Genomic DNA, 27,961 nt, shown 5'->3' on the forward strand with positions numbered 1-27,961 from the left:
TTAGCTTAGAGGCCTATCTCTCTGTTTGGTTCCAAGAGCTCTCTCCAAATGTCTTTAAATCCAAAGGTCTGGTCCTTCAGCCTCTGCCTCTGCTTTCTTCAGCCTCCAGCCAGCTCCAGTCTTCATGTCATTCTGGTGAAATCTCGACTTGTAGCGTCTTCACTCTCCAGAACTCTCCGACTGGCCCATTGGCCTATTTATGCTCCTTCCAGAGAGAGGGATTATGGGTAGTTCTACTTAGTACCTTGTTTCAGGTTCTGGCCAAAACAACTTCTTGTAAGATTAGATCAACTCTAATTACTTAGCAGTTAGTAAGGATTCCAACAGGGGTTGATTTGCTCTTGAATGATACTGCTTATCTCAAACTGGGAGGATGTGACTTCTTTCTAGCTTCTCCCAATCTTATTTTGCAGATCAAAGGGGGCATAGTTTCAGTGATTATTTTACACAATTTTTACAGAATTCATTCACATCATATCTATGTATCTATCATCTATCTATCATCTCTGTCTCTCTGTCTTTGTCTATCTGTCTGTCTATCTGATTTCTCCCACAGATGTCAAACACCCACTGGTAGCTCACAATATTTCTTAGTACCCAAACCAGCTTAAAATGTAATCAGAAAATATTTAACAAAGTAAAGAAAAATACAAAGAACACAGACCATTTTAATATTTGGCTTTCTAAGTCAACATGCTGTTGAAAAAGAAATATATGTATGGTTTAATGGCCCCAATTTCTAATTGAGTTTGATACCAGATAGATAGACAAACTGGCTCTAAAATGGACAGGACTCTAGCTTTCAGAACAAAAAACCATAAGAGATAAGGCTGGATATGGATTTCTAATCCTTGTGGACGGAAGTTATAAACAACTACAGGAGTCACACAATAGGTGGGGGAAGGGGACAGGATCCATTACTACCATGAGCTGCTGTGGCAAATGAATATCTGGGATGTGATCCCATGTCATTGACCTTAGCTGAAGTTCCTATCATCATCTAGAGTTTCCTAGAGCTAGTGGATTGCCAGGGTAGCATTCTATATGCTTCTTTTAACACCCTCCTCCCCTGATGAGTTTGGAGGTCCATTCGTGGCTAAGTGGTTCGATTTATCCAGGAGTAAATGGCTAATCACATAACCTCTCATCTTTTTGTATAAAATAAAGGGGTAGGAGAAGATGCTTCTATGATCTGTCTCCTATAAAATCCCATGATCCCAAGAGTGACATGTCTTCCTCTTCCCGACTCCTGGAACACCTATCTGCCTCTCATGTTCTAACCCAATGATATTTTGTGATTATTTCTATCCTCCTCAATAATTAATAAATTAAATAAATGCATACATACATACATACATACGTACATACATACATACATCTATATCTCAAAGATACTTATATTAATCCCTGGAATGGGGAAGGAGAGGGAGTGACAACTCTCTGGTTCTCCTATTCACTGTTGCTTATTAGAGCCTATTTACATAGATTTGGAGGATATTCCTGCAAAAAGCACACATTCCATGTGTTAGACAGCCTAAAGAAAATCAGGAGACGGCAAAAAATAAAACATCACATTTGTTCAAGACAAATGATGACCAGTTAATGATCATTGCTTTCCACCAGACTTTAGTTTGTGCTCCTCCCCTCCCACCTTCCTTTTCTTTTTCATTTCAAAGCTAAAGAACAATGACCCACGGGACAGTGGTCTGAGCTTCTGGCCATTCTTTCCCCAGGTCTAATACTAGCTGTGGCCCAGGGGGGTGAAACCATGGCCGGCAGAGTGGATGCTGGTAAATGTTCTGGCTTCCCTCCCTTGCAGGTTTCCTGGCTGAATGCTCTATGGCTAGTCAGTCACACTTGATTTTGCGGTGCCTGTGGCAACAAGTCCCTAATGCTTTCATGTTGGGGCCAGGCTCCCTTACTTTCCTCTCAGTAAATGAGTCTGTTCCATTTTCACATATTTCCAAATGGATTATGGTTTCCAAGGCCTGAGGCACCTTCTCCTTTGTGTAAGAGACACTGTCCACATGAAAAGCTAAGGCTGTCTCTATTTGATGTTAACTTCACAACAACCTCTTTTTTCTCTTCCTCCTCCCTGCTTCATCCCCCCTTTCCCATATCTTCTTCTCCTCTATCCCCCTCCTCTACCTCTTCTTCTTTCTTCCCCTCTATCTTCCTCCTCTCCTCCTCCTGCTTCTCTTTCCCTCCTCCTTCTTCCTCTATCTTCCTTTTCTGTTTCCCTTTTCTTCCTCCCTTCCTCTACCTAATCGCCTCATCTTTCTCCTCCTCTACTCCGTTCCTCCTCCTCCCCAGTTTTTCTTTCCTTCTCCATCGCTTCATTTCTTTTTCTTTTCCCTCCTTTTTTTTCTCCTCCTCCTTCCTTCTCTTTTCTTTGCTTTTCTTCCCCCTCTTTCTCCTCTTCTATTCCCTCCTCTTCCTTCCTTCTCTTCCCTCTCTTTACCCCTTTTCTTCTTTCTTTTTCCTCCTCTTCTCCCCTTCTTCTACTCTGATTTTCTTCTCTCCTTCCTCTCCTCCATTCCTCTACCTCTTCTCATTTTCCTATTCAGTATTCCCTTCCTCCTCCTCCTCTGCTTCTTCTCTCCCTTCTTGTTGTTATCCTTATCTTTCTCTTCTTCTATTCTTCTCTCCTGATTTTTCTTCTCCCTTTCCTTTCCTCACTTCCTCTACCTCTCCTTTCCTCTTTCTCTTCAGTATTCCCTCCTCCTTCTCCTCTGCTTCTTCTTTCCTCTCTTGCTGCTATCCTTATCTTTGTCCTTTTCTATTCTCCTTCTATGTTGATTTTTCTTACTTCCTTCCTTTCCTTCTTTGCTCTACCCCTTCTCCTTCTCCTCTTTAACTTTATCTCTTTCTCCTTCCTTCTCTTCCTCCTCATCTTCCTGATTCCAGACCCAGGTCTTCCTAATTCTGGATCTGTCTTTCCCATACTTAAGCAACAATCATTTGTTCATTTGCTTCCCTAAGTAAATGTTCGAGACACATCAGTTAATGGATAGAGCCAGGAAGACACAAATTTAAGCCCAAACTCTGAAATACTTTGGTTATATAATCCTTTACAACAACCTTAAAATCTCTGTGATTTAGGGGACTCTAATGCAGAGGAGGTATCCACCTGCATTGGCAGAAGGAACTTCTTACTAGGGAGTTTCCTGTACCAGGGAAAACATAGGTCAGCCCTGATCCTGATGCCAGAGCCAGAGTCAGAAACCAAGGTAGCAGAAAGAACCTGAGCTGTTGGTGGGTCTGGCTCCAGTTATTAGATAACAGATATTCTCACACCTAAAGAATGTTTAGACTCACCAAAAGGAATCTAAAGTCTTGGGGCAGAAACTGGAGCATAAGACAGAAAGAGAAAGCTAAAGGGGTAAGGAAACATGGCATGGAGAAGTTCAGAAAGACTGTGTTTAAAGTTAGACTAAGGAGTATATATTTTACCCTCGCATAGAGGCAATAGGCAGTCATTGAAAAGTGTTCAGCCTTCCATGGGATCAATTTCCCAATGCCATGGTTCTTTTTAAGAATGAAGGACAAACAACTGTGTCAGGCACTGTGCTAAAACTTGGGGTTACAAAAAGATATAAAAAGATAGGCCCTTCTCTCAAGGAGCTTATAATTGAACAGAGGAGACAACATGTAAAAAATGCACAAGCAAGCTATACATAGGAGAAAAAGGAAATAATCCAGAGAGAGAAGGAGCTAGAATGAAGAGGGATTAGGGAAGACTTCTTATAGAAGATGGAATATTATTTCATATTTAAGGAAGTCAAGGAAGCCAGGAAATAGAAATGAGGAGGGAGAGCAGCCAAAGAAAACATCCAGAGCTGAAAGGTGGAGTGTCTTGTTTGCAGAACAGCCATGAGGGCAATGTCATTGACACAGAGTACTCATCAGGTAGTAAGGTATAAGAAGACTGGAAAAGTAGGATGGAGCCAAGTAGTATTGGCTTTGACTTCTAAGAGTTTTGTATTAATCTTGGCAGTGATAAGGAGACATCCGAAGGGGAGAGAGAGAGAGAGAGAGAGAGAGTGTGTGTGTGAGAGAGAGAGAGAGAGAGAGAGAGAGAGAGAGAGAGAGAGAGAAAGAAAGAGAGAAATGAATGGACCTGTAGTTTAGGAAAATCATTTTAATGGCTAAATGGAGACTGGATTGAAGTGGGGAGAGACTACAATTATTAGAATAATCCAGGGTTATGGTGAGGAGAGTGTGTCAGAGGGAAGAAAGGGATATATTCAAGAAATTCTGTACAATTGGAATCAACAGGCCTTGGCAACCCTTTGGATATAGGTTAGGGGTTAATGATAAGCTTTAATAGGAAAGGTGGTAGGGAAGGATCTAGGGGGAAGACAATGAGTTCATTTCTGAACATGTTGAATTAAGATGTCTACTGGACAGTGTGAGATGCCTAAAAATATTTGGAGAGGTAAAATCAGAGGTCGTCAGAAAGATCAGGGCAGGACAGACAGATTTGAGAATCATCACTAGAGATAGTAATTAAATTCATGAAAATTGATAAGCTCACCAAACGAAGTCACACAGAGGAAGAAGAGGAGAGGGCGCAGGTCAGAATACCAATAGTTAGAGGGGTGATCTGTCAGGATCCGGTAAAGGAGACTGAGAAGGAGTGGTCAGAGGTGTAGAAGGAAAACTAGGAGAATAGTGTTTTGAAAATTTAGAAAGTAATAGGAGTATTTAGAGAGTATCAGAGAGTATTAAGGAGAGAGAGTAATCAATAGTATCAAAGGGTGTAGGAAGGTCATGGGCAATGAGAACTGAGAAAAGGCCATTGGATTTGGCTGCTAAGAGATTTGAACGGGGAGGAACAGGGCCAGTACTGTATATTGGGAAAAAGGATTAAAAAATCCAGAGAGACACAGGAAAAGCCAATGAGCAGGGCCTTGCAGGAGAAGAAAAAGGCAGAGCTCTTTTCAGGATAGGATGAGGTGTTATCTGTCAGACTCTGGAATCTAAAGTGAAATGTACAGGTTTCTTTCTGCCTCCCTCCCCCTCCACCCTCCCCCCCCCAAAAAAAAAATCAGGTTATTCAAGAAAGAAAGATATGGCTAAAAAAAAAAGTATTTGAATTAGGAAATCTGCTGAGGAATGGATGAAAAGGAAGAGACAAAAATCTTAGGGGACAGCTTAGAAACCTCAGAGATCACCCAGTCAAAGCAGATAAGAGGGATCTCTTTTTTGAAACATCTACCTTCTTTGGGGCTTTTTCAGAGACACTAAGGAGAAATAGGGTAGGCGGAACACTCTGGAGCCGATGTTTCTGTAAAATGTTCGATAAGGTCGCGTGCCAAGTTTTATTATGGGCCAGGAAAGAGTCATGGTACAATAGTTAAAACAGCTTGTTGGATTGAATAACTTGGCTCCAAGACAAGAAATTAAGAGTAGCAATAATTTTTCTTTTAAAGACCCTTCTAAAGCCAGGAAAGGGATTTAAAAAGGAAGGGAGGAGGGTGAGGAGGAATGGCCTGTGTGGGTGAGCTCTCTAGCTTATAAAATGGAAGGTTTTTCATGAATACCTTTGAAACTTGAAGAGGCGCAGAGGCCCGATGTGGGGGAAAAACTGGATGGAATCAGCTTGTTAGAAATCTGAATCTGGCTTTTGTTACTATCGGTTGATCTTGAGGAATTATTTCTCTGTTTCGTCTCATTAGTTTGATATGTAAAATCAGGGAACTGAACTAGATTTTCTCTAAGGTACATTCTGGCTTGAATCAGTGATCTTGATTCAATGGGAAAGTGATTCAATGCTTCCTTTGTCATTTAGTAATTGTGTGTCTACAGGGAAGTAACCTGACCTCTTTTTAAAAATTTTTTTTCAAAACTTTTAAAACTATTTCATTTTTCCAAATACACGCGAAGATAATTTTCAACATTCATCTTTGCAAAATCTTATGTTCCAAATTTTTCTCCTTCTTTCCCCTTTTCCCCCTTCCCCAAGAAAGCAAGCAATACCATATAAGTTAAACACAAATCACTTGACATCTTGACTTCAATGTCCTCATGTAATTTTATCACTAAATTTCGTGATTCACAAGTTATGTGTGTTCTTCCCTCACTCTTAAAATGGCTATCTTTCTTTCATGTAACCCAGTGGGATCAAAGTAAAATAGAAAGAGGTCCCTAAAACCCTATAGAAGGATTCCTGTTGCCATATATTGGCAGAGAAAACCATATATTAACATTATCTATGTTCCAATGTATTTTTCTTTATTTTGTTAAACATTTCCCAATTAGATTTTAATCTGCTTCAAGGTGGCAGTGTGTTTGATACCTCTGGTCTGACTCACTAATGGTAATAAAGGCCAATGGTTTTCACTCTGAACATTTCCAACAAACAGCAACATGGCACATTAAAAAGAACTTTGAACTTGAATTTGGAATACCTGACTTTAAATCATGGCTGTGATATTTACCAGTCCAGGGACCTTGGACAATTGACATCACTTTTCTGAACCTCAGTTTCTATATTGGCACTATAGGGATAACTACTTTGTAAGGTAATAGTGAGGATTAAATGCAATTATATATATATATATATATATATATATATATATATATATATGTATATATATATATATACACATACATATATGTATGTATGTATGTATGTATGTATATATATAGAATGAAAAATATTTTGTGAATGGAGGAGATTAAAACACAGTTAGAGATTAGATTGGGCTGCTAGGTGGTGCAGTGGATACAATGGTGGGCCTGTAGTCTGGAAGACTCAGCTCAAACCTGGCCTCAGACACTTACTGGGCAAGTCACTTCATCCTGTATGCCTCAGTTTCCTCATCTGTAAAATGAGCTGGAGAAGAAAGTGGCAAACTGCTTCAATATCTTTACCAAGAAAACTTCAAATGGGTCACAAAGAGTCAGACGTGACAGAATATGATGGAATGACAACAAAAAAAGGGATTAAATCTGTGATTTGATTGATAAATTCTTGGAGGAAGAAATTTCTCCACTAATGCAAGTTGACATCTCTTCAGCAACTAATAGTTGTAGAAAGTTGCTGAAAACAGTGAAAGATTAAGCTTCTGAACCAGGGACACACAGCAGATTTCAGAGGCAGAAATAAAGATCAAATGTTCCTAGCTCCAAGACCTGATCACCATTCACTAGGTCATATTGCTGTGGGGTACAGAGTGGAAATCAGGAGAATCTGCAATCTAAATCCCTTATTAAATTTATTAATATTTATAAATAATTTATAAATAAATATAAATATTAAATTATTAAATAAAGTAGTAACTTATGTGCATCTGGGCAAGCCCCTTAGCTTCTCTATGCCTTATCTGTCAGGGGGAAAGGCGTGGGGGAGGTGGTGGTGGTATTTAGACTTGATAGCATTCAAGAGTATTTTTTTTAAATCTGTGATTCTTGGCTCTCACAGAAAGGCTCAGTGATCTACTAGAAAGTGCTTTGAATTTAGAATGGATAATGAATTAGAATTATTAAATAGAAATTAGAAACTGTGAATGAAAGGATTAGAATTTAGTATCATCATGGATCTGAATCTTGGTGATCTGATGGAGAGATGCTATAAAAATAATGTCTGCAGGGTGAATATCATAGCACTCTATGCTAGTCCAATGTGTTGGTGGAGGGGCTACTGAGACAAAACCAAAACATCCTTTGCCTTCAATGAGCTTATAGTCTATTGGGGGGAATGAGAAACAATATGTATAGAATGGACACATACTAGATGAGGAACTCTGGATAAGTTTTTTTTTTTTTAATTTGTTTGCCTTGATTTCTTCATCTGTAAAATGGGGACAATAATAGTATTTATCTCCCAGGATTTTGAGAATTAAATGAAATAATCATTGTCAAGCACTTAGTACAGTACCACGTACTACTACATAGTAATATGATATAAATATCATATTTATGCAATATATAAATATCATCATCATCAACAACAACAACAACATCATGATTATTATTGTTATTATATGAAACTGAGGCAAAGGAGAAAAGAAAAGATCTCCTTTGGGAATTAGGGGAGCTTTGAAGACATTTCCCTGAGCTGAGCCTTGAAGAAAGAGAAGATAGATTAAATTAGATGATTTCTAAAATACCTCCCAAATGTAAGATGTTTTCATCCTTTGCATTGCCCAGCACACAGTAGATTCTCCATAAACACTCATTAACAGTTCAAATAGCATAATCAAAGCAATTAAGCCTTGAATATTAGAATAGGCTGCGCCAGAGCCTGTGACCTTATCCTCCTGAATCTTACTTCTTAGAGTCCTTATCTTTTTCCAAGAATCAATTCCTCTTCCAGGAAGCCTTTTTTCATCCTGTCCTCTATCGTTAGACCTTTTGCTTTTCCAAATTACTTTAAATACATTTTATTTTTCATCTATTGTGTGCTTTTTGTTTCTTCCCAGTAAAATTTAAGTTCATTGAGGGTGAGGGTTGTTCATTTTGTTTTTGTATCATTGACACCCATCACAAAGTCTGGCCCACATTCTCCAAATGATAAATGGTCAAAGGATATGAACAGACAATTTTCAGATGAAGAAATTGAAACCATTTCTAGGCATATGAAAAGGTGGCCTAAATCACTATTGATCAGAGAAAAGCAAATTAAGACAACTCTGAGATACCACTACACACCTCTCGGATTGGTTAAATTGTCAGGAAAAGATAATGACGTATGTAAAGTCACTATAAAATTGCTTGCCTTATCCAGAAGGGGAGAGGGTGAAAGGAAGAGAATTTAGAACCCAAAATTTAAATAAAACTATGTTTTTTTTTATGTAAAAAAAAGATAATGATGAATGTTGGAGAGGAGGTGGGAAAACTGGGATCCTAATACATTGTCGGTGGAAATGTGAACCAATCAAACCATTCTGGAGAGCAGTATGAAAGTATGCCCAAAGGGCTATCAAACTGTGTATACCCTTTGACACAGCAGTGTTACTACTGGGTTTACAACCGAAAGAGATCTTAAAGGAGGAAAAGGGATGGATCACAAAATAATATTTTCACTCTTTTTGTTGTTGTTTGCCTGCATTTTATTTTCTTTCTCATTTTTTTCTTTTTGATTAGATTTTTCCTGTGCATCAAGATAATTGTAGAAATATGTACGCATATATTGAATTTAACACATATTTTTTACCATGTTTAACATATATTAGATTACATGCCATCTGAGGGGAATGGAGAGAAGGAGATAAAATTGGAATACCAGGTTTTTCAAGGGTCAGTCTTGAAAAATTATCCTTGTATATGTTTTGAAAATAAAATAAAATAACTTCAATAAAAAAGATAAAAAACTGAGGTCTGGCACATAGTAGATACTAAATTAGTACTTACTAACATTTCTCTCATATGACATATGTCAGTATGGCATGAATAATGATAAAAGGATAGACTATAATATGCTGTCCAACAAAGAGTATCTAAACTCTAGGATCTCGGAAGGTTTGAGGTTAGGAAGGGGAATGAGTAAGAGATGGAATGACCTAAGGTTCATAATATCTTGAAAATCACCTAATTTGGGTGTTCTTAGCTTTTTTTGGTGTGTGTCTTGCATCTTTTGGCAATATGGTAAAGCTTATGACTCCAACTCAGAATCATGTTTTTAAATGGATGAAATAAATATATTAGGCTGTAAGTGAAAGTACTCTATTGATTTCTTTTAGTTCATGGGCTCCAAGTTGAAAAGCCTGTTCTTGTCCAAGCCACTTATATTAAAGATGAGGAAATTGGCCAATGAGATTAAGTCATTTGCCTATGGTCATAGAACTGAGATTTGAATCTAGGTCTCATCTCAGGATTCCAAATTTTGGACTAACTCTCATGAACACATTTTGGATTTTCTTGGCAGAGATACTGGAATTGTTTGCTATTTCTTTCTCCAGATCATTTTTTTTTAAACAGATGAGTGAACTGAGGCAAATAGGGTTAAGTGACTTTCCCAGGGTCAAACATCTAGTAAGTATCTGAGGCTGAATTTGAACTTATGAATATGAATCTTCATGACTCTAGGACTAGTGCTCTGTACATTATGATACCACCAAGTTATTAACTTTCTTAATAATAATAGTATCAGTTAACATTGATACAGCACTTAGTATGTGCCAGATATTCTGCTGAATGCTTCATAAATATTACCTTGTGAGGTAGGTGCTACTATTACCCTCACCCCCATTTTTATTTATCACTGGATTTTCTCTCTTGCAGGAATCCAAGCAGATTTTTCCAGACAAGCCAGTAATAACAGTCTATACACAATAGAAGTAAATTTTTGGAGACCCTTAATCTGAATTAGTCCAGAGGATGACACTCCTGGTGACTTGATTTTTGTCCAGCTGAGCTGAGTCATCTACCTTTTCTCATCCTCCTAGATGAGTCTGTAGTAATCCAAATTCAGACTGCTTTTTAATGTAATATAAGATGCACAAAAATTAAACACTTTAATGACCTATAGTTTTGCTAGTAAGTATCTGAGATCACAGTTGAACTGAGGTTTTTCCTGACTCCAGACCCAGTACTTTAACCACTTAATTACTTCTCTTGGCGTCATCTGCCACAATATGGGTGTTTTGGCTAATTCTGCCCAAGAATGCTTAATTGGCAGCTGTTCTTGACTTAGCCCAGGGGTTTAGGCCAATATAGAATTGAGTTATGAATGACTTGACTGGGAATGGATTTGTTGGGATGATCTGATTCTTCTCTTTATCTTCCAAGTTCACCCAAGAAGGAAGTAAGGAAAGTTAAGGCTCAAAGCAGGACAAGAGGGAGGTGAGTTGGACCTCTCTATGAGCTCAGACAGCAGTGGCAAGAGAAGGCCATGTCATCTATAAAGGCAAATGCCATTTTCTACCAGGGCTTTGCTATGCTCATCATCCAGAAGAAAACATGAACATGTAAAATCCCAGAGCTGACTGCTTTTGTAGCAGCAGACAGGGAGAGGCAATGCAGTAGAGTAGATAAGACAGGGGATTCAGAGCTGGAGGGCCTGTGGGCTAATTATGGCTCTTGTACTTACAACTAAGTGTTCTTTGGTAAGTAGTACTCTTTCCTTGGGCTTCAATCCTCTCCTCTGCAAAAAAGAGGGATACGCTACATTGGGAGTTCTCCAAACATTGGGAGGTCCATGCACATATTTATTAGGAAAAAATTGAGAACTGTATTTTAGTATAGTTGGTATCTTTTGTAAATCTGTGTATTTGATTTGGTATTTTTAAATATATGATTCAGAGAAGTGCTCTATGGTCCTTGTTAACTTCTAAGGAATTCTGTTGGCAATCTTATAGTTTGGTAATTGTATCTGGGATACTCTTGTCAATCACATCATATTCTCTCATGATAGAATCTTATATTCCAACCAAATAACATGATCAGAGTAGCAGAGAGCATTGAATTTAGAGACATGACCAGGGTTCAAATTTTAGCTCTGCTACCAGGGATCACCTTGAAGAAACTGAGAATCTCAGTTTCCTCTTCTGTAAAATGCAGGCACTACTTAAGGTCTTTTTCAAGCGCTAAAGCCCAAGATCATAAAATAATAGCAGTGCACATTAATGTCAGGCTTTATGGTTTCCAAAGCATTTGGTATACATTATTCCACTTGATTCCCAGAATGACCCTGACAGGTAGGGAATAGTAACAATAACTTATTTACATGGCCCTTTGAAAGCTGTCATGAAAGCTATTCCCCAATAGATAAGCAGTCAAAGGATATGAATATACAATTCTTAACAGAACTGCAGACTATTAGAAGACACTGGAAAGATTGCTTCAAATCATCATTAATGAGATAATACAAACTGAAACAACCTGAGGTTTCACCTCATGGATAGGAAACTGGCAAAGGTGGCAAAGGATGGGATGTGGAAAGGTAGGTACAGGAAAGAATTGTTGATGGGTAAAATGGTCCCTCCATTCCAAGAAGCACTTTGGAATTACATGAGGAAAGTGATTTCAAGTACCAACTTTTGTCTCAAAGATTTCCTTCACCAGGGATACACTCTATAGAAGTCAAAGATAAAATAAAAGGCCCCGAATATAACAAATTGTTTTTATCAGCACTTTCCATGGTGGCAAAGAACTAGAAGCTAATTAGATACCCATAGATTAGGGAATGGCCACGTAAACTGGGATACACAAATGTAGAATATTATCCATCACAGCACATCCTCTCATGATTGAATCTCACATTTCACTAGAATAAAATGTTCTGGGCAGTGTAGAAACTACTGGGTTTAGAGAGAAAGAGTCTCCCCCATGAGAAATGAAGAATATCACAAGTACTGAGACACACAGGAAGTTGTACATACACATAAACACATATATATCCCTTTAAGGTTAGAAAACATTTCACATACATTTTAGTTGATTCATGTAGCAATTCTCTGAGATCAGTTCTGTTAAGTATTGTTTTCCCTACTTGTACTTGAGGAAATTGGGATTTAATGGAAATTAAGTGACCTGCCTAAGGTCATGCAAATAGTACAACAGTAGAAATAGGTCACAAAAGTGTCTTGGAACTCCACATCTGGTTTTCTCTCCACTCTAACCAAGCCCCTCTGTTGACTTCCCTTGTAGACAAGGAGGTTAGACTTTGCAGGTGACTGAGGTGTTTCTGCAGAATATGAAGAATAATTTCCAAACTTCCATGAAAATCTACAGCCCAGGCTGTCTCATCTCGAGAAGTCCAGCCCTATTCTTTTCTCTAATAACAAATCCCCTTCATCAAACCCAATCCCTTTCGAGGCAGCATAAATCCCCTTGTAATGACTACTCAGTGTCACCGGGTTATTCAAATGGACACATCACTTTAAAAAGAGCTTCTGCCATCTGCTCTGCCCGTTTGTTATCGGTAGAGAGGGAAGTAACTCAGCCACGATGGCATATCAAGTGTACAGCAGAGGTAATTTAGATGCAGGGGTATGTGCCTTTGTCTCCCACCTGGTACCTTCCTTGCGTTTTCCTCCCACCGTGGGAGGGAAGGGTGTCTCATCAGATACAATAAATTGCCACTTACACTGCATCCTTTTCCACCTCCTGGTGAACTGAATTGATGCCCCAATTTTTTTTTTTTTTGGTTTTGTTTTAAGAGGACAGCTCTGACCCCAATGCTATTGTCCTGGAGGCAAGGCAGTATATCTTTATCTGACATTTTCTGCTACTATTTGCTGCTGAAGAAAGAAAATAAATGTTTCTTCTAAGGTTCATTCTAGGTTTCCCATCACTGCCTAACAAAAAGTGGGTGCCTCCTGCTTTATGAAAACAGTTCATTTCAGGAAAAAGAGAAAAACAAGCAAAAAAAAATAACTAAGGGAATAAATTTGCTTTAAAAAGGAATTACAGAAATCCCTTTAAATGGATATCACTCTTAATATGATTTGCACAGGATAGATATAATTAGCACACAATTTTTTCAGAAATAAAACAGGCTCATAGCATTATAGCATTAGAGCTAGAAGGGTCCTTAGAAATTCACCCATTTGATAAATTAGGAGCCATAGGTAGAAGATTAAGCTACTTGCTCAAGATCACATGGTTATTATGTATTAAAATAGGTATATGGATTCAAGTCTTCCTGCCTTCCAAATGTGTGGTTCTAGCTATTCTACCATGTGACCAACCTAACTCATTGAGTACAGTGAGATAAACTCATATACTTCTGGACAAAAGCATGAAGTACATGCATTCAACTTGAAGATGAATCTGGCTCTGGTTTTCTTTCTGACTTATATCATGTTGTAATCTCATCTACCAAAGAGGAGCAAATTTGCCATCTAGAGTGTCATGTACGCCTTCCCTTTCTTGGGTGAATTCAGAATGCCTATTGGGAGAATGGAAAGATCAAGGACTGAATCGGGGCTGAGATTAGGAGTCCAAAGTAGAGTCTGTTATCAATCATCCATTTCAATTCATTCTAATCCAACATGCATTTATTCAGCACCTATTATGAACAAGGTATTGTGTTTTCTAATAGTGATATATAAGATAAAATCATGGCTATAAAGCTAAATCTATGACACAATAATCACATAAAGTCTCTTTCTCTTTCTGTCTCAGTTTTTTTTTTTTTAAATCTGGAAAATAAAGTAGTTCCCCTAGATGGCCTATAATACTCCTTTTACCTCTAATTATATAATTCAATGACACTATAAAGCTTCTTCTGCCTCTGGGCTTCAATTTTTTTCAGAAGTAAAAAATGAAAGTTGGAATAGACAGTTTTGAATATCCAAGTTAGCTTCAAACAATAACGGTTTCTGGACTGCAGGATCATGATACAAAGAGATGCAAAATAAACTTTTAAGTCCTGCCCTCATGTACTGTGAATATCTTGAGAATCTTGGGGCCTACCTGTGTTGTAGCCCCTCCCAAGGGCAGGCCACGGTCGGTGATTTTTCCATAGGTTTCCCAAGTACCAATCACTCTGGTTCTCCACCAAGCCCAAAACCTGTTGACCTATAAATAAGAAGAATGGAAAAATATTAGCAAAGGGGAGACTAGGAAAATAGCAATAACAATAAAAAAATATATCAGGTAGTATAGCTGGTTTCAGTGTTAGGAAGACCTGGATTTAAATCCTACCTATGAAGCCTATAGGCAGTTAGGTGGCATAGGGTAGAGTGGATAGAGTAACTGATTTGGAGACAGGAGGACCTGAGTTGAAAGATGGCCTCAGACACTTAATAGCTATGTGACCCTGAGCAAGTCACTTAACCCTATTTACTTCAATTTTTTCATCTTTAAAATGAGAAGGAAATGGCAAATTACTCCAGTATCTTTGCCAAGAAAATTTCAAAAGGGGTCAGGTCACACGAAGAGTAAATGGCCCAACAACAAAAATGAATCCTATTCTCTGTGTGAGCCATGATTGAGTATATCACATCATTTCTGAAGCCAAAGGCTATTCTTTATAACTTTAAGATGGGGAGAACGGGTCACGTGGCAGACTTCCTCATTTGATGAAATTACAGGTAGAGACCACACAACAACAAGTAACACTAACTCAATCTCACCAAGTGTTTTGAAATTACAACACCCCCCTCCCCCCAAGTATCTCATTTTCATAAACCATGACAATCTTTGGACAGTGAGATGAGATCTTAATGCGTAACAATTATAGGGTCCATTTCTGTGACAATTTGCAGATTTGCTTTTTTTATTTCCCTGAGGCAGGGAGAGCAAGTATCTTATCAGCATTTAGAGACAAGGAAACTAAGGTTTATGGAAAAGAAGAGACTTCTTCATGACTGTGAGAAGTGTTATCATACATTGTAGAAAAAGCAATAGGATGGGAGTGATGGGATCACCAGATCATAAATTCAGGGAGGAAAGAAGATGAGAGACCCCAGTTAAGGTCCTTAATTATACAGAAGAGGGAAATGAAGACCAGGAGGTCTGATCATAAAAATGTGTCACATGAAAGCTCCAAATCCATATTGGCATTGGTTCCATTGTTCAGTCATTTTCCTTTGTGTTCAACTCTTCATGACCCAATATGGGGTTTTCTTTGCAAAGATGCCAGAATAGTTTTTATATATATACACATACATAAATATATAGAGAGATCTATTTGTAGATATCTACATATACATACATATACATATATACACACATATGTATATATGTATATGTATGTATATATATATATACATATATATGCATATTATTTGTTTATTTGTTTGTTTTTCTCCTTTCCCCTTTTATGTGTGTGCCAATGTTCTCCTCATTGTTCCAGAGTCATGGGATGTTTTTCTTGTTCTTTCATTTCAATTGTATTCAACTCTTTATGATTCAATTTGGGGTTTTCTTGGCAAAGATACAAGAGTAGTTCCATTTTCTTCTCATTTTAAAGATGAAGAAACTGAATTGTGTTAAGTGACTTTCCAAGGGTCTCATAGGTAGGAAATGCTGAGGCCAGATTTGAACTTAGTAAAAAGAATTGCTATAGACTAGGTGCTCTATGTACTATGGCACCCTCTAGCTGCTTAGAGGACCAGGATGTGAATCTCATTTCTGATACTTATTATCTAGGGGTAAGTCACTTTACTCTCAAAGCCTCAGTTTCCCCATTCTTAAAAAAATAAAATAAATTATCTCTGTCTAAGGTCTTTTATAGTCCCTAAATCATGATATTATGTACTCCAACCCATCTCTTGACATCAAGTTAGCATCTTTTCTTTTATGCTACATAGCCTCAAATACATATCTATTCTTCTACAATCTAAGATAACCATCTCTTCAGGACCCATGAGGTTACCATCAGTGTCCATTTGTTGATTCAATAATTATTCAGTAATACTATATGTAAAACACTGTGCTATGTGATTGACATACAAAGACAAACAAGATATAGTAACATCCTTCAAGAAACTCATACTCAAATTGGGAAGAAATAACAGGAATAAAGATAAGTAAATGTACTGTGCCTATGAAGTAACTTGGGAGGGATGAGAGAGCACGGATTGAATCATCATGACAATACGTGTATGGAAAGTGACTTGGGAGGAAGCATTGAAAGAAGTTCAGCCTTTCAAGAGATGAAGATGAGATGGGACAACATTCAAGGCATGGCAGACTGTCTGTGCAAAAGCGGAGATGGGAGATAGAATGACTTGTATGGGTCTGGAAAACAGAACTAGGATATAGAGCTGAAACAGGTCTATAAAGGTAACTTGAAGCCTTACTATGAGTGGTTGGCTCTGTGATAAGAAGAATTTGTCTTTTATCACAAAAGCTATAGAGAACTCGTCGAAATTCTTAAACAAAAGTGACAGCCCCATGCTTCAAGAATATAAAGTTTATTAATTGGTTGGTAGATGGATTGGAAAGAAGACAGTCATAATTCTGAGAGATGAATTAGGAAGATGTTACAATGATCCATGCAATAAGTGATGGAGACCTTGATTGAGACTGTGACTGTGCAGATGGAGAGAAGGGGGCAGATGGGTGAGATGCAGAAAAGGGAGATTTAATAAGTCACTAAATAGATATACTTGAAGATGAATCTGAAGTTATAAGCCTAAACGATTATAAATATGGTGCAACTGAGAAGATCAAGAAGAGAATTCTATGAATAGGGAAGATTAGAAAGCACAGGAAAGGAGCTAAGAGCAATCTGAAGTCCTGGATCCAACGAATGCAAATGGAACAGTGCCATCCTCCCACCTTTATCCTGGAATACTATACCATGTGATATAGCATCTCTTCAGCTCAATGACAGCTCAGTGAAATGATGGTATGTGAGGTTGGTATAATTTATTTGATCAATTTATTGAGCCTGGAGCTAAATCATTATCCCAGCACAAATGCATAAATTAGAGACACAGAAAGAAAATACTCCATCCATAGTATCATTTTATCTGATCACTTTCATAAGCTTTCTCTCCCCTCCTATCTCTCTGACCCTCTCACTCTCCTTCCTTCTTTCCCCTTCTCTTTCTGTCTTTTTATTTCTGTCTCTGTCTCTTTCCCTTTCTCTGTCTCTCTTTCCCTTCCTTACTCTCTTTCTTAAACACACACACACACACACACACACACACACACAGCAACACACACATATACACACACTCCAAATCAATTACAATGTGAAACAACCCAATGGGTGACCAAAAATTTCCAAATGGAATGGATTAACAACAATTTCAAGTACAAAAAAGACTAAGTTGTCTTTCTAGGAAAGCTGCAACCAGCTCTAGAGAAATTATCTTGGTATATCCAGTTTACATATCCCATGTAAATATACGATTGTAGATTTAGCATTAGAAAAGATCTTAGAGGCCAGTGAATCCATCTTTCCTATTGTGCAGGTAAGGAAATCAAGGCACAGAGAAGTTAAGTGATTTCCCAGGCTCATACAACTAGTAAATATCTGAGGTAAGATTTGAATCTAGATTCTCTTGACTCCAAGTCCAATTGCTAGCACACTAGATGGGATTTGGACCCTACTTCAGAGAGATCTGGGAAGATTTGTATGAATCAATTCAGAGGAAAGAGAGAAGAATGGGAAAACAATTTATACTGTGATATCAATAGTTTTTAAATGAACAATTACAAAAAAAAATATGAGAAAGACATCCCAACAAAATAGTTCCCATGAAAAAAAGAATTTGGAGGTTTTGATGAACCACAAAAACCATGAGCTAACCAACCAATGGTCAACAGTGTGTTGTGGTGAATAGCCACTGTGCCTCTTAAACTAGAATTATAGAGAAATAGCCTTAAAGATATCCTCTGTTATAGTTCAGGATATTTCTAGAATCTAAAAAGAATACAAATTCCTTTATATCTCAGAGTGGATCAATCAGTGGGCATTCATTAAATGCCTGCTATGTACCAGCGAAGACAAAGATAAAGACAAAACAGGCTCTGTCCTCAAGGAGCTTCCACTTTATTAGGGGAGACAACAGAAGCAAACATTTAAGTATCTACGATGTGTCAGGAACCATACTTAGTGACAAAATCAGGTCTAGGACCTAAGCACAAAGAGCTTATGGGAGCAGATGAGACATCAAATATCTAGCAATCAATCAATATACATTAATTAACCACTTTTGCTAGGCACTATGCTAAGTGATGGGAACACAAAGAAAACAAAAACAAAAATACTTCCTACTCTCAAAGAACTTACGTTCTATGGCAGAGCTGGTGGCTAATATATACAGACTCTATGGCTGTTCTCAGAGGGGACAGGTTAATCCCTGTCCTTTCCAGTCTAGCATCTTGCTTCTTCTTGTAGTAATACCTATTATGTAAAGGGATCTTTTGACTACAATCTCATTAAGAGGCAGAAGCCGGGAGGAATCCTCTCCAGGAGATGCCAAGGGCTGCCACAATGAGCGGCTTGTTCAATATTCTCTCCTGGCTGTCTCGCCTTCTTCAGAGTTATGGTAATAAAGCACCATGACTAACGGAAAAGCCTTTGTCATTGTTTTCTGTGCAGGGCCCCAAGTTATGATTAAGCGTGTGTCTCTCCCTCTTTGTTACTCCAGGCGCAAGTTAACTTATGAAAATGAAGCTGTCATCTTGGTTTATTCATACATCATTGCTAACAGCCAGACTAGGGAAAAAGAGCTGGCCCTAGCTTCCACCTTGCAATCATGATAGCATCCCCTCCCAACTCCCATCCCAGCTGTGGGAGCCAAGTAGGATTCTTGCTGCTTTGTAGGAGGAAGCCCCACATGATATCTAAATGTTTTCTATTATGGACATCTGACCCTTTTGTTTCACAGTATAAAGAACCGAGCCCAGAGAGGTCCTCTAATGTCCCATATCACAGTGGATTGGGAGTATTATGGAAATCTAGATCCATGGGATGAAAATCAATCATCCCCAGGGTGAAAGGGAATGGAAATGAAAATTAGAGCCACATAGTAAAGGAAAAGAATAAACATTTATTAATCACCTATTGTGTGCCAGATACTGTGGTAAGCACTTTCAAATATTATCTCATTGAATTTTTCAACAATTCTAGGAGGGAAGGGATATTATTATCCTCAGCAGACATTTGAGGAAACCCAGGCAGACAAGGGTTAAATGGCTCGCCCAGAGTCACACAGCTAGGAAATATCTAAGGGTGGATTTAAAGGAAGGATTGCCTGTCTCAAGACCCAATGCTTTTTCTATCCATTGCATCACTTAGCTGTCATGGAATATCTTGAATTAGGAGTTTGGCACTGGGGCCCCATGAATAATCATCAAGAAGGGCTGAGACTTTTTTGGTTTGGGTTTTTTTTTTTTTTTTTTTTGGAAGAAATGTGATTTGTCCATGACTTTCCAAGGTTGAGCTGTCAGTGGATAATCAGCGTGACAATGCTCAGCAGGAAGGTGACCGTGAAATCAGTAGGAATATGCTAGGACCAGGTTAAATATGGACATACAGATTATTAATCAGAGGGCTCTGGGTACCGCTTCTGAATGTGTAGTTTTTGAAAGCCTAGGCAAGCCTGCGGGGGGATCAGAGATTTAGATCTGGAAGGGGCCTGCTAGACAAACCTCACTAGATATCTTATAGTCAGAGAAATCTTCCTCTCTGAAGGAAACCTTCCTAATTTGAGATTTCCATCTAGATTCTGACATGGCAAATCTGGGTGAGTAGCCATCTAAATTTGTATATATCAATCTTATCCATTTCCAGAATGAATAAAAAATATTTATTAAGGGCTGACTATACATCACAATACTGGGCTGGCTAAGTGGAAAGAACAAGGGTCTGGAGTTACGAAGACAAGTCACTTCACTGTGTTTACCTCAGTTTCTTCATCTGTAAAATGAGGTACTGTAACTACCACTATTTCCCCTCCACTCCAAATGAAAGTTGTGGGTTGAAAGATAATGGTACCTACATGGCAGCAAGGCAGATAATGGATAATTCAAATGACCATAGGATCAGAGAAACAGACCTGGAAAGTAACTTAAAGTTCATCCAGTCTGTTCTTACTTCTATGACTACTATTGTTACTACTACTATTGCAATTACTACTACTTACTACTGCTGCTAATAGTATTACTTCTATTACTACTGTTGGTACTACTACTACCACTACTCTACTACTACTACTACTACTACTACTACTACTACTACTACTACTACTACTACTATTACTACTACTACTTCTACTACTACTCTACTACTACTACTTCTTTGTTGTTATGACTACTATTACCATTATTACTGCTTCTGCCATTACTATTACTTTTCATAATTTTTCTTCTTCTACTATTACTATTATTACTCCTATTTCCTCTCTTCCTCCAAGTGAAAGTTGTAGACTGAGAGATATTGGTACCTACATGGCAACAAGGAAGATAACAAGATGCTGCTAAGTGGATGACTTTATCATGTAAAATACAGTTTGGTCTAGGGCTGGATTATTCAGATAACATAGGATCAGAGACAAGAGTTCACCCAATCCAAACCCTTTATTTTACAGATGAGAAAACTGAAGTCCAGTGATATCTCACTTCCCTAATATCAATAATATAGCTAATACAAAATAGTGATCTTCACTTGTGTTTTGTGATTCTGAATTCAATATTCTTTTCATGAGAAGGTTTCACATGTGGGTTTCTAAGTTTCTAAGCTCACTGGTTTGATTAACATTCTGATTCTCTCTAGGAATGTTTTCAAAAGGTTTGGTGGTACTAAAGGAACAGTAATAGGTTGGATGATAAAGAACCAGTTGGATGGACAACAGAGAAATGAAGGGAATGTTCTAGAGAGCCCACTCATATTCATTTTGTGCTGATGAAATCCTACCAAATAGAAGCTAGGTCAAGATAAAGACTAGCTGATCCCTAAAGATATATTTTAGGGTCATTTTCCTCTTACTTGTAACTCCATGATACTTTAACAATGGAAAGAATATTATATATAAAGATAAAAAATAACTTGGTTATGCATTTTTTATTTCCATTTGATCTTGGGCATATTACTACCTCTCTGAATCTCACTTTCCTCATCTGTAAAAAGGAAATCTGGATAATGTACTAGAGGTTAAAGGACATTAATAACCATCAAGTACTTAGAGGATTGGTGGCCAGATTGCTAATTAGTATTATAATGAAGAAAAGAGAACAATATCATTTTGCCATTTACTAAATTTTGCAAAAGAAAATCCATTCCTGGAATGGGTGCCACTGTTGATCCCAACAAATATTTAGAAGAAGGAAAATGATAGGAAGGAATTTAACCAATCCTTCAGAGGATTCAAAAGCAGTATTTCTATGGGTGTTCTTTCCCTTACATGCAATTCTAACCTTCCATTCTCCCTTCTACTTTCCCCCTACAACATATCTAACTACAACTTAGTTCATGGGTGATGGCTCTTTAAACTGTGTTTTTCTAACCTTATCTGAAAATTATTTTGTGTATGCCACCCAAGCATTAGATCATTGTGGTTCTCATGACTTTATTTACCTGACTTTATTAAGTCAACATCCTAGAGGCTATTATTGACTCGTGTGTGTATGTGTGTGTGTGTGTGTGTGTGTGTGTGTGTGTGTGTATCTGTGTGTGTAGTAAGAACAGCAGTCTCCAACTTGATAGTGTTGCTTGGGCCATTATCATATAATCCTAGGAATCCTGGGAAAGGACATCAATTACTTTGCATATCCCAAATCCATTCCATTTTAATAATGATGATGATAAACATGATCTACCATATATATAACGCATTGTAAGCCTTCAAAGTACTTTAAAAAATCTAATCTCATTTTGTCCTTGTAATGATCCTAGGAGGTAGATATTGTTATTATTCTCATTTTACAGGTGAGAAAATGAGGCAAACAGGCTTAAATGACTTACCCAGAGACATTTGACCAGTTAGCACATGACCCTGGATTTGAATTCAAGTCCAGCTGACCCCAGCTCTAGCGTTCTGTCAGTCACATCACACAGCATCTCAAAAACTCAACTCCAGTCTTTTTCCCTAAGTGACTATCTCTTAATAGGACTGTAAGCTTCCAGACCTCCATCTCTAATCTACCTTCTACATAATTTACAAATTATCTTGTAGAAACCAAATCTACATCAACTTCAATAGCTTCCTATTGCCTCTAGGATAAAATATACTGAGGGCCTTTCTGTGGCTAAACTGCCCAAAATTCAAATTTTACTGTAGAGAATACCACTGTGGTGGGCTGGCTACATTGCTCTGAATGCTAAACATACATTTACCTATAAGATTATTTTTTGGAGAACTCATACGAGGCAAGTGCTCACATGGAAGTCAGAAAAAGAGATTCATAAAGACACTCTCAAGGTCTCTCTGAAAAATTTTAGTATCAATTGTGAGACATGGGAGGCATGGTACAGGACTATCCAGCATGGTGTGCCTTCATCAAAGAAAGTGTTGTGGTCTGAGCAAAGCAGAATCTTAGGAGCTCAAGAGAAATTCAAGATGTACAAATCTAGAACCATCTCCATTCCAAATGTTCATAAGGACTATTTGTAACCCAGCTGTGGAAGAGTCTTCCAAGCTCATATTGGTCTAATCAACCATAATTATATACATTGCACCTTGACCCAAGAAAAAATGAATGATTAGTTTGAGGGGTAGAAAAAGAATGATTAGTGTCATAAAACCCAATGGAAAAGAGATTTAAAAAAATGTTAAATATGGAATTATTAAAGTGGATAAAAGTTCACTGGGTTTGTGAAGAATAAATAACAACAAAAGAATAAAATGCAAAATCCTTCATCTAACATTTAAACCCTTCATAATATAGCTCCAGTCCATCTTTTTTTCCCTATAAGTAATAACTTTATTGTAACTTGATGTACTTAAATTCAGAAAAAAAATTCAGCAACAAGATACAAAAAATATCTGAACATTAACATCAGCTAATTAAAAAAAAAAAAAGACCAGCCCAACTTTTAGTGACATATTTCATAATGTTCCTCTTCCTGCAATCTGTGTTTAAATACAGTGGGTATGTTTGTGTTTTCCTGGGTTCTTCATTCCATCTTGCGCCATCATGTTTTTTCAGGGTCACTTTGCCTAGAATGCTCTCCTGCATTACACTCACCTCTTAGACTCTCTCTCTACTTTCCTTTAAACTTTGGCTTGTGGTCTCCATTTATAATCCTGCTCATTTTTTTTTTCACCTGGAGTTTATTATATTAATGAAATCATAGGTCTTGTCTTTCCATATACATATTGTATGCCTCACTCTTTCCATTTTCCCAGGAGAATGTTACCTTCTTTAAAAAAAATAATGTTTTGAATGCAAGGGATAATGCTGTAAAAAATTACCCTGGCATGTGTTCTATCAATAAAAAGATATTAAAATAAAAAAAAATATTTTATTCTTCCCTCTCCCAAGCACATGCCAAGAAAATTTTCAGTATTCATTTTTAGAAGATTTTGAGTTCCAAATGTTTTTCTTCATTCCCTCTCTCCTCTCCCTCTTGAGAAGATGATAGGCAGTTTGATATAGCTTTACATATGCTATCATGTAAAATGCATTTTCATGTTAGTCACAGCTGTGATAGAAGAAACTGATCAAAAGAAAAAAAACACAGAATAAAGTAAATTTTTAAAAAATCCTTCAGCCTAACTCTGAGTCAATCAGTTCTGGTTATGGATATCATTTTTTTGTGAGGCCTTTGTACTTGTACTTTGGATCACTGTATTGCTGAGAAGAGCTGAATCAATTATGGTTGAATATCACATAATAATGTTGCTGATACTATGTACAACATTTTCTTGGTTCTTCTCATTTTACTTCTCATTAGCTCGAATTTTCCGAATCCTGCCTGTCATTTCTTATTGCATCATAGTATTCTGTTACAGTAATATACCACAATTTTTTCAGCCATTCCCCATTTGATGAGCAATTTCCAAAATATTTATTGCCAATGAAAAGGCTGCTATAAATATTTTTTGTATATGTAGGTTCTTTTCTCATTTCTTACTCATTTTTAGTATTTTCTTCCTCCTCAGATTTCTGAGCATATGTTTACTTGTTTATATCCTACCAGTAGAATGTAAGGTTCTTGAGAGCAAAACCTGTTTTATTTTTTAATCCACAGTAGTGGCTTAGTAAATATGTCTTAAATTAGTGAAGATTGCCCAAAGCCACAGAAATGATGAGTAACTGAGCAATTGGTCCCAGATCCTTTTTCTATTACAATCAAGAGCTCTTTCTTTTATATTGTAATACCTTAAGGAACCAGGCCAGGCTTTTGTTAACTGATAGGTGTGATTAACAGTCAGAATTAATAATTTCCTTTTCTATCTACTTATACTCCCTCTCCCTTTCTATTAATCAGAATAAAATATAATGCAAAAGAAAATTATATTTATATAAGATATAAATGCAGATGTAATGGAATACTTAGACAGTTAAGTGGCGCAGTGTATAGAGTGCTGGGCTTGGAGTCAGGAAATCCAAATCTGAGCTCAAATATTTACTAGCTGTGAGACTCTGGGCAAGTCACTTATCCCTGCTTGCCACAGTTTCCTCATCTGTAAAATGAGCTGGAAAAGGAAATTGCAAACCATTGCAGTATCTCTGCCAAGAAAACTCCAAAGGGCATCAAAATGGATATGACTGAAAAACTAACCAAATAATCACATTTTAAAACCTTACTTACTTCAGAGATTATCAATTATCACATAATCTAGTTCTATCTTTGAATTTGAAGAGAATACTTTTTAAAAAAATTTGACTCACCACAAACTTCCTTTAGCTTCCCTGTGACTTGCCCTCAGCTCCAGGATCCCTGACCAGATTTGCTAGCCCTCTCTACCCTTAACCCATATATGGCCCTCAACTATCATAAGTAAATAGGTGACTGACATTTTTCTCTAGCTTCTTCTGCTTTCATCTTATTAATGAATCCCTCAGGATTCTGTACAATTCAACTGGGATTCAGATGGAGTTCAAGACTCTGCCTTTGGCTTTCTTTTCAGATGGAAGCAGAGGCTTGTCTAGGATTGTTTTCCATTCATCTTCAAAAAGATCATCTTCTTTGCACCTCTGGGTGGGTCCCTGAACTCTCAGGACTCCTGTATCTGGATTTTTTTTTTTTTTTTTTGCCAAGGACAGAAGAAACAAAAAAGATCACATATGCCTTCAACTTGCCAGTGTGATTCTCCTATTGACTGGCCTTTCCTAAATTTGAAGGACTCCTGCCACCTGATGCCTTTTCATCCTTAGTTTTTTGAATTTGCAAAGTTTTTTTTTTAATGTAATAACTCAATTTACAAGGTCTCCTAGCCTGGCAGTCAGGAGACCTGGTTTCTCCAGTGGTACTGAGTGTACCATCAGACAGGGCTGAGTCGGTAAAGAGAGGGCTTTTCTGAGTTAACGCCAGCTGCATTTCTGATACAGAACTTGTTCTGAAATGCTAAGGAGAGTATTTGAGAGTCCTAAATGTAGTACCCCAATGGGTATCATGTTCTAACAGTCATTTTAAGGAGGAAAGAAAGAGAGGGGGCTGAAACTCAGGGAAAAAAAAAAACAACATCTAAAAATCCAATAAACATCCTGTTAATGTTTCCATCTGCCAAGTACCAAGAGCAAATTTTCCTCTAGCCAGCCTCGAGTGAGTCCGCATTAACTTAATTTATGGCTCTAAAACTCTTGCCTCAGTTTCAAATAATGATTTCTCTCTTCTTCCTTTCATGATCTTTGGTCTAAGGAAATGGGAAAATCTACAGAGGAATGCAAGACTCTTGGGCTTCTTTCCAAGCTGGCTTTTATCACACTATACTCCCCAGTTACTTTGCAGCAGGCAGCCCTTCTCAGGCAGGGGCTATTATATCAGGGAAATAATACTGGCCTAGAGTCAAGTAGAAATTTAACCCATCTGGATTGCTTGAATGTTTTTTAAGTTTTATTTTCAAAACATCCTTTGTTTACATCATTCAGACATTCTGCTCAAAGATATTAATGAAGAATTCTTTTCTGTTCTCTAAGAATATTTTGGATTTATAGATTAGCTTTCCTATTAAAGAAAGGCTAAAAAATACTTTTGGATTTACAAGAATCTTTGGACTTGATGATCTGAGTTCAATCTTCCCCTTTGTATTTTTATTGCTTTTTAAAGTAATATTCAACTCTTCTTGACCCCATTTGGAGTTTTCTTGGCAAGGATACTGGAGTGGTGTGCCATTTCTTTCTCCAGGTCATTTTACAGATGGAGAAACTGAGACAAATTAGGGTTAAGTGATTTTCCCAGATCATGCAGCTAGAATATGTCTGAGACCATGTATGAATTCAGGAGATAAGTCTTCTGATTTCAGGCCCAGCACTCTATCCATTAAGCCACCTAGCACTCTTGTTCATTCTCTCTCTCTCTCTCTCTCTCTCTCTCTCTCTGTATGTGTGTGTCTATCTCTCTTTATCTCTCTGTCTGTCTATCTCTGTGTCTGTCTTTCTGTCTCTCTTTCTCTGTCTCTGTCTCTCTGTACATAGAGATACACACACACATATATACATCTACATATAAAATGTACATATATATATTAAAACTAATATATCTAATACATTTTATTATATGCATGATAAAAGGTATTAGATATATTATGATAAAAGGTATTAGATATATTAGCTTTAATAGCCTACTATTTTTAAAAAAGTAATCTGGTTCAGTTTTTTTCAGAAATTTATATTTAATTCCCAAAACATTGGTCCAAAGGAGCTATTCCCACCTCCAACCCATTATCTGCTATCTAGGGTTAAAGTTAAAGTCCTAGATCTAAAGTCAGAATGTTTGAATTGAATAAGAAGGAGGGAAGCTTGCTGAGAAGGACTATCCTTAGTCTTCTAGATCCTTACAAGTAACAATAACCTCTCCCTCCATAGACCCAGTGGAGCATGCAGCATACCCTACTTTCAGGAATTTGTTATCTATTAATTTTTTTATTAAAGTTCTTTATGCATATGCCATTTATCCCACATAAATGGGAAGTTCCACAAGGTCAGAGATTTATGCAGTGGATCCTAATATCTTTTTGCTTCAGTCCCTTCACTTGTAAAATCAGGAGTCTGGGAATCTGTAAGGTTCCTTCCAGCTCAAAATCTATGCTCCTATAATCCTAAAATAACAGGCAAGTTTGGGATTTTCAAATATTTTCATTGCACCTACTTGACAGTTTTTTTCAGTATTTTATCTTTCCCCAATTATATGTAAAAATAATTCCATTTAAGAATAAATTCATTTTTAAAACTTTGAATTCCAGAGTCTACCCCTTCCTCCTTTACCACCTCCTTTCTAGTTGACATTTAAATTAACACAAAGCTTTGAGACTTGAAATTTGCCTTCCAAAATTTGTTACACTTGCAGATTTAGATTTTAATTTATCTGGCAAAACCACACTTATAGAAGAGTTTGCTCCCTGATGTCTATGCATAAATCAGGCAGATTTACTGCAGATAAGGAAACTGAGGCAGAGCGATGAAATATAATTTTTATTTCTCTCTAACTTCAGCTTTCACT

General features: G+C 37.3%; 1 protein-coding gene across 1 annotated transcript in view; it reads right to left on the bottom strand.

Moving 5' to 3' along the window:
* LARGE1 (LARGE xylosyl- and glucuronyltransferase 1) overlaps positions 1 to 27,961 on the bottom strand; it is a 586,713-nt gene that overhangs the window by 122,169 nt on the left and 436,583 nt on the right. Inside the window, exon 7 of the mRNA XM_051961549.1 lies at positions 14,368 to 14,472. Within this exon, the coding sequence (XP_051817509.1) occupies positions 14,368 to 14,472 (105 nt within the window). The remainder of the gene's footprint in view (positions 1 to 14,367; positions 14,473 to 27,961) is intronic.

This window comes from Antechinus flavipes, chromosome 5 (genome assembly GCF_016432865.1).
Source record: "Antechinus flavipes isolate AdamAnt ecotype Samford, QLD, Australia chromosome 5, AdamAnt_v2, whole genome shotgun sequence".
Taxonomy (NCBI): domain Eukaryota; kingdom Metazoa; phylum Chordata; class Mammalia; order Dasyuromorphia; family Dasyuridae; genus Antechinus; species Antechinus flavipes.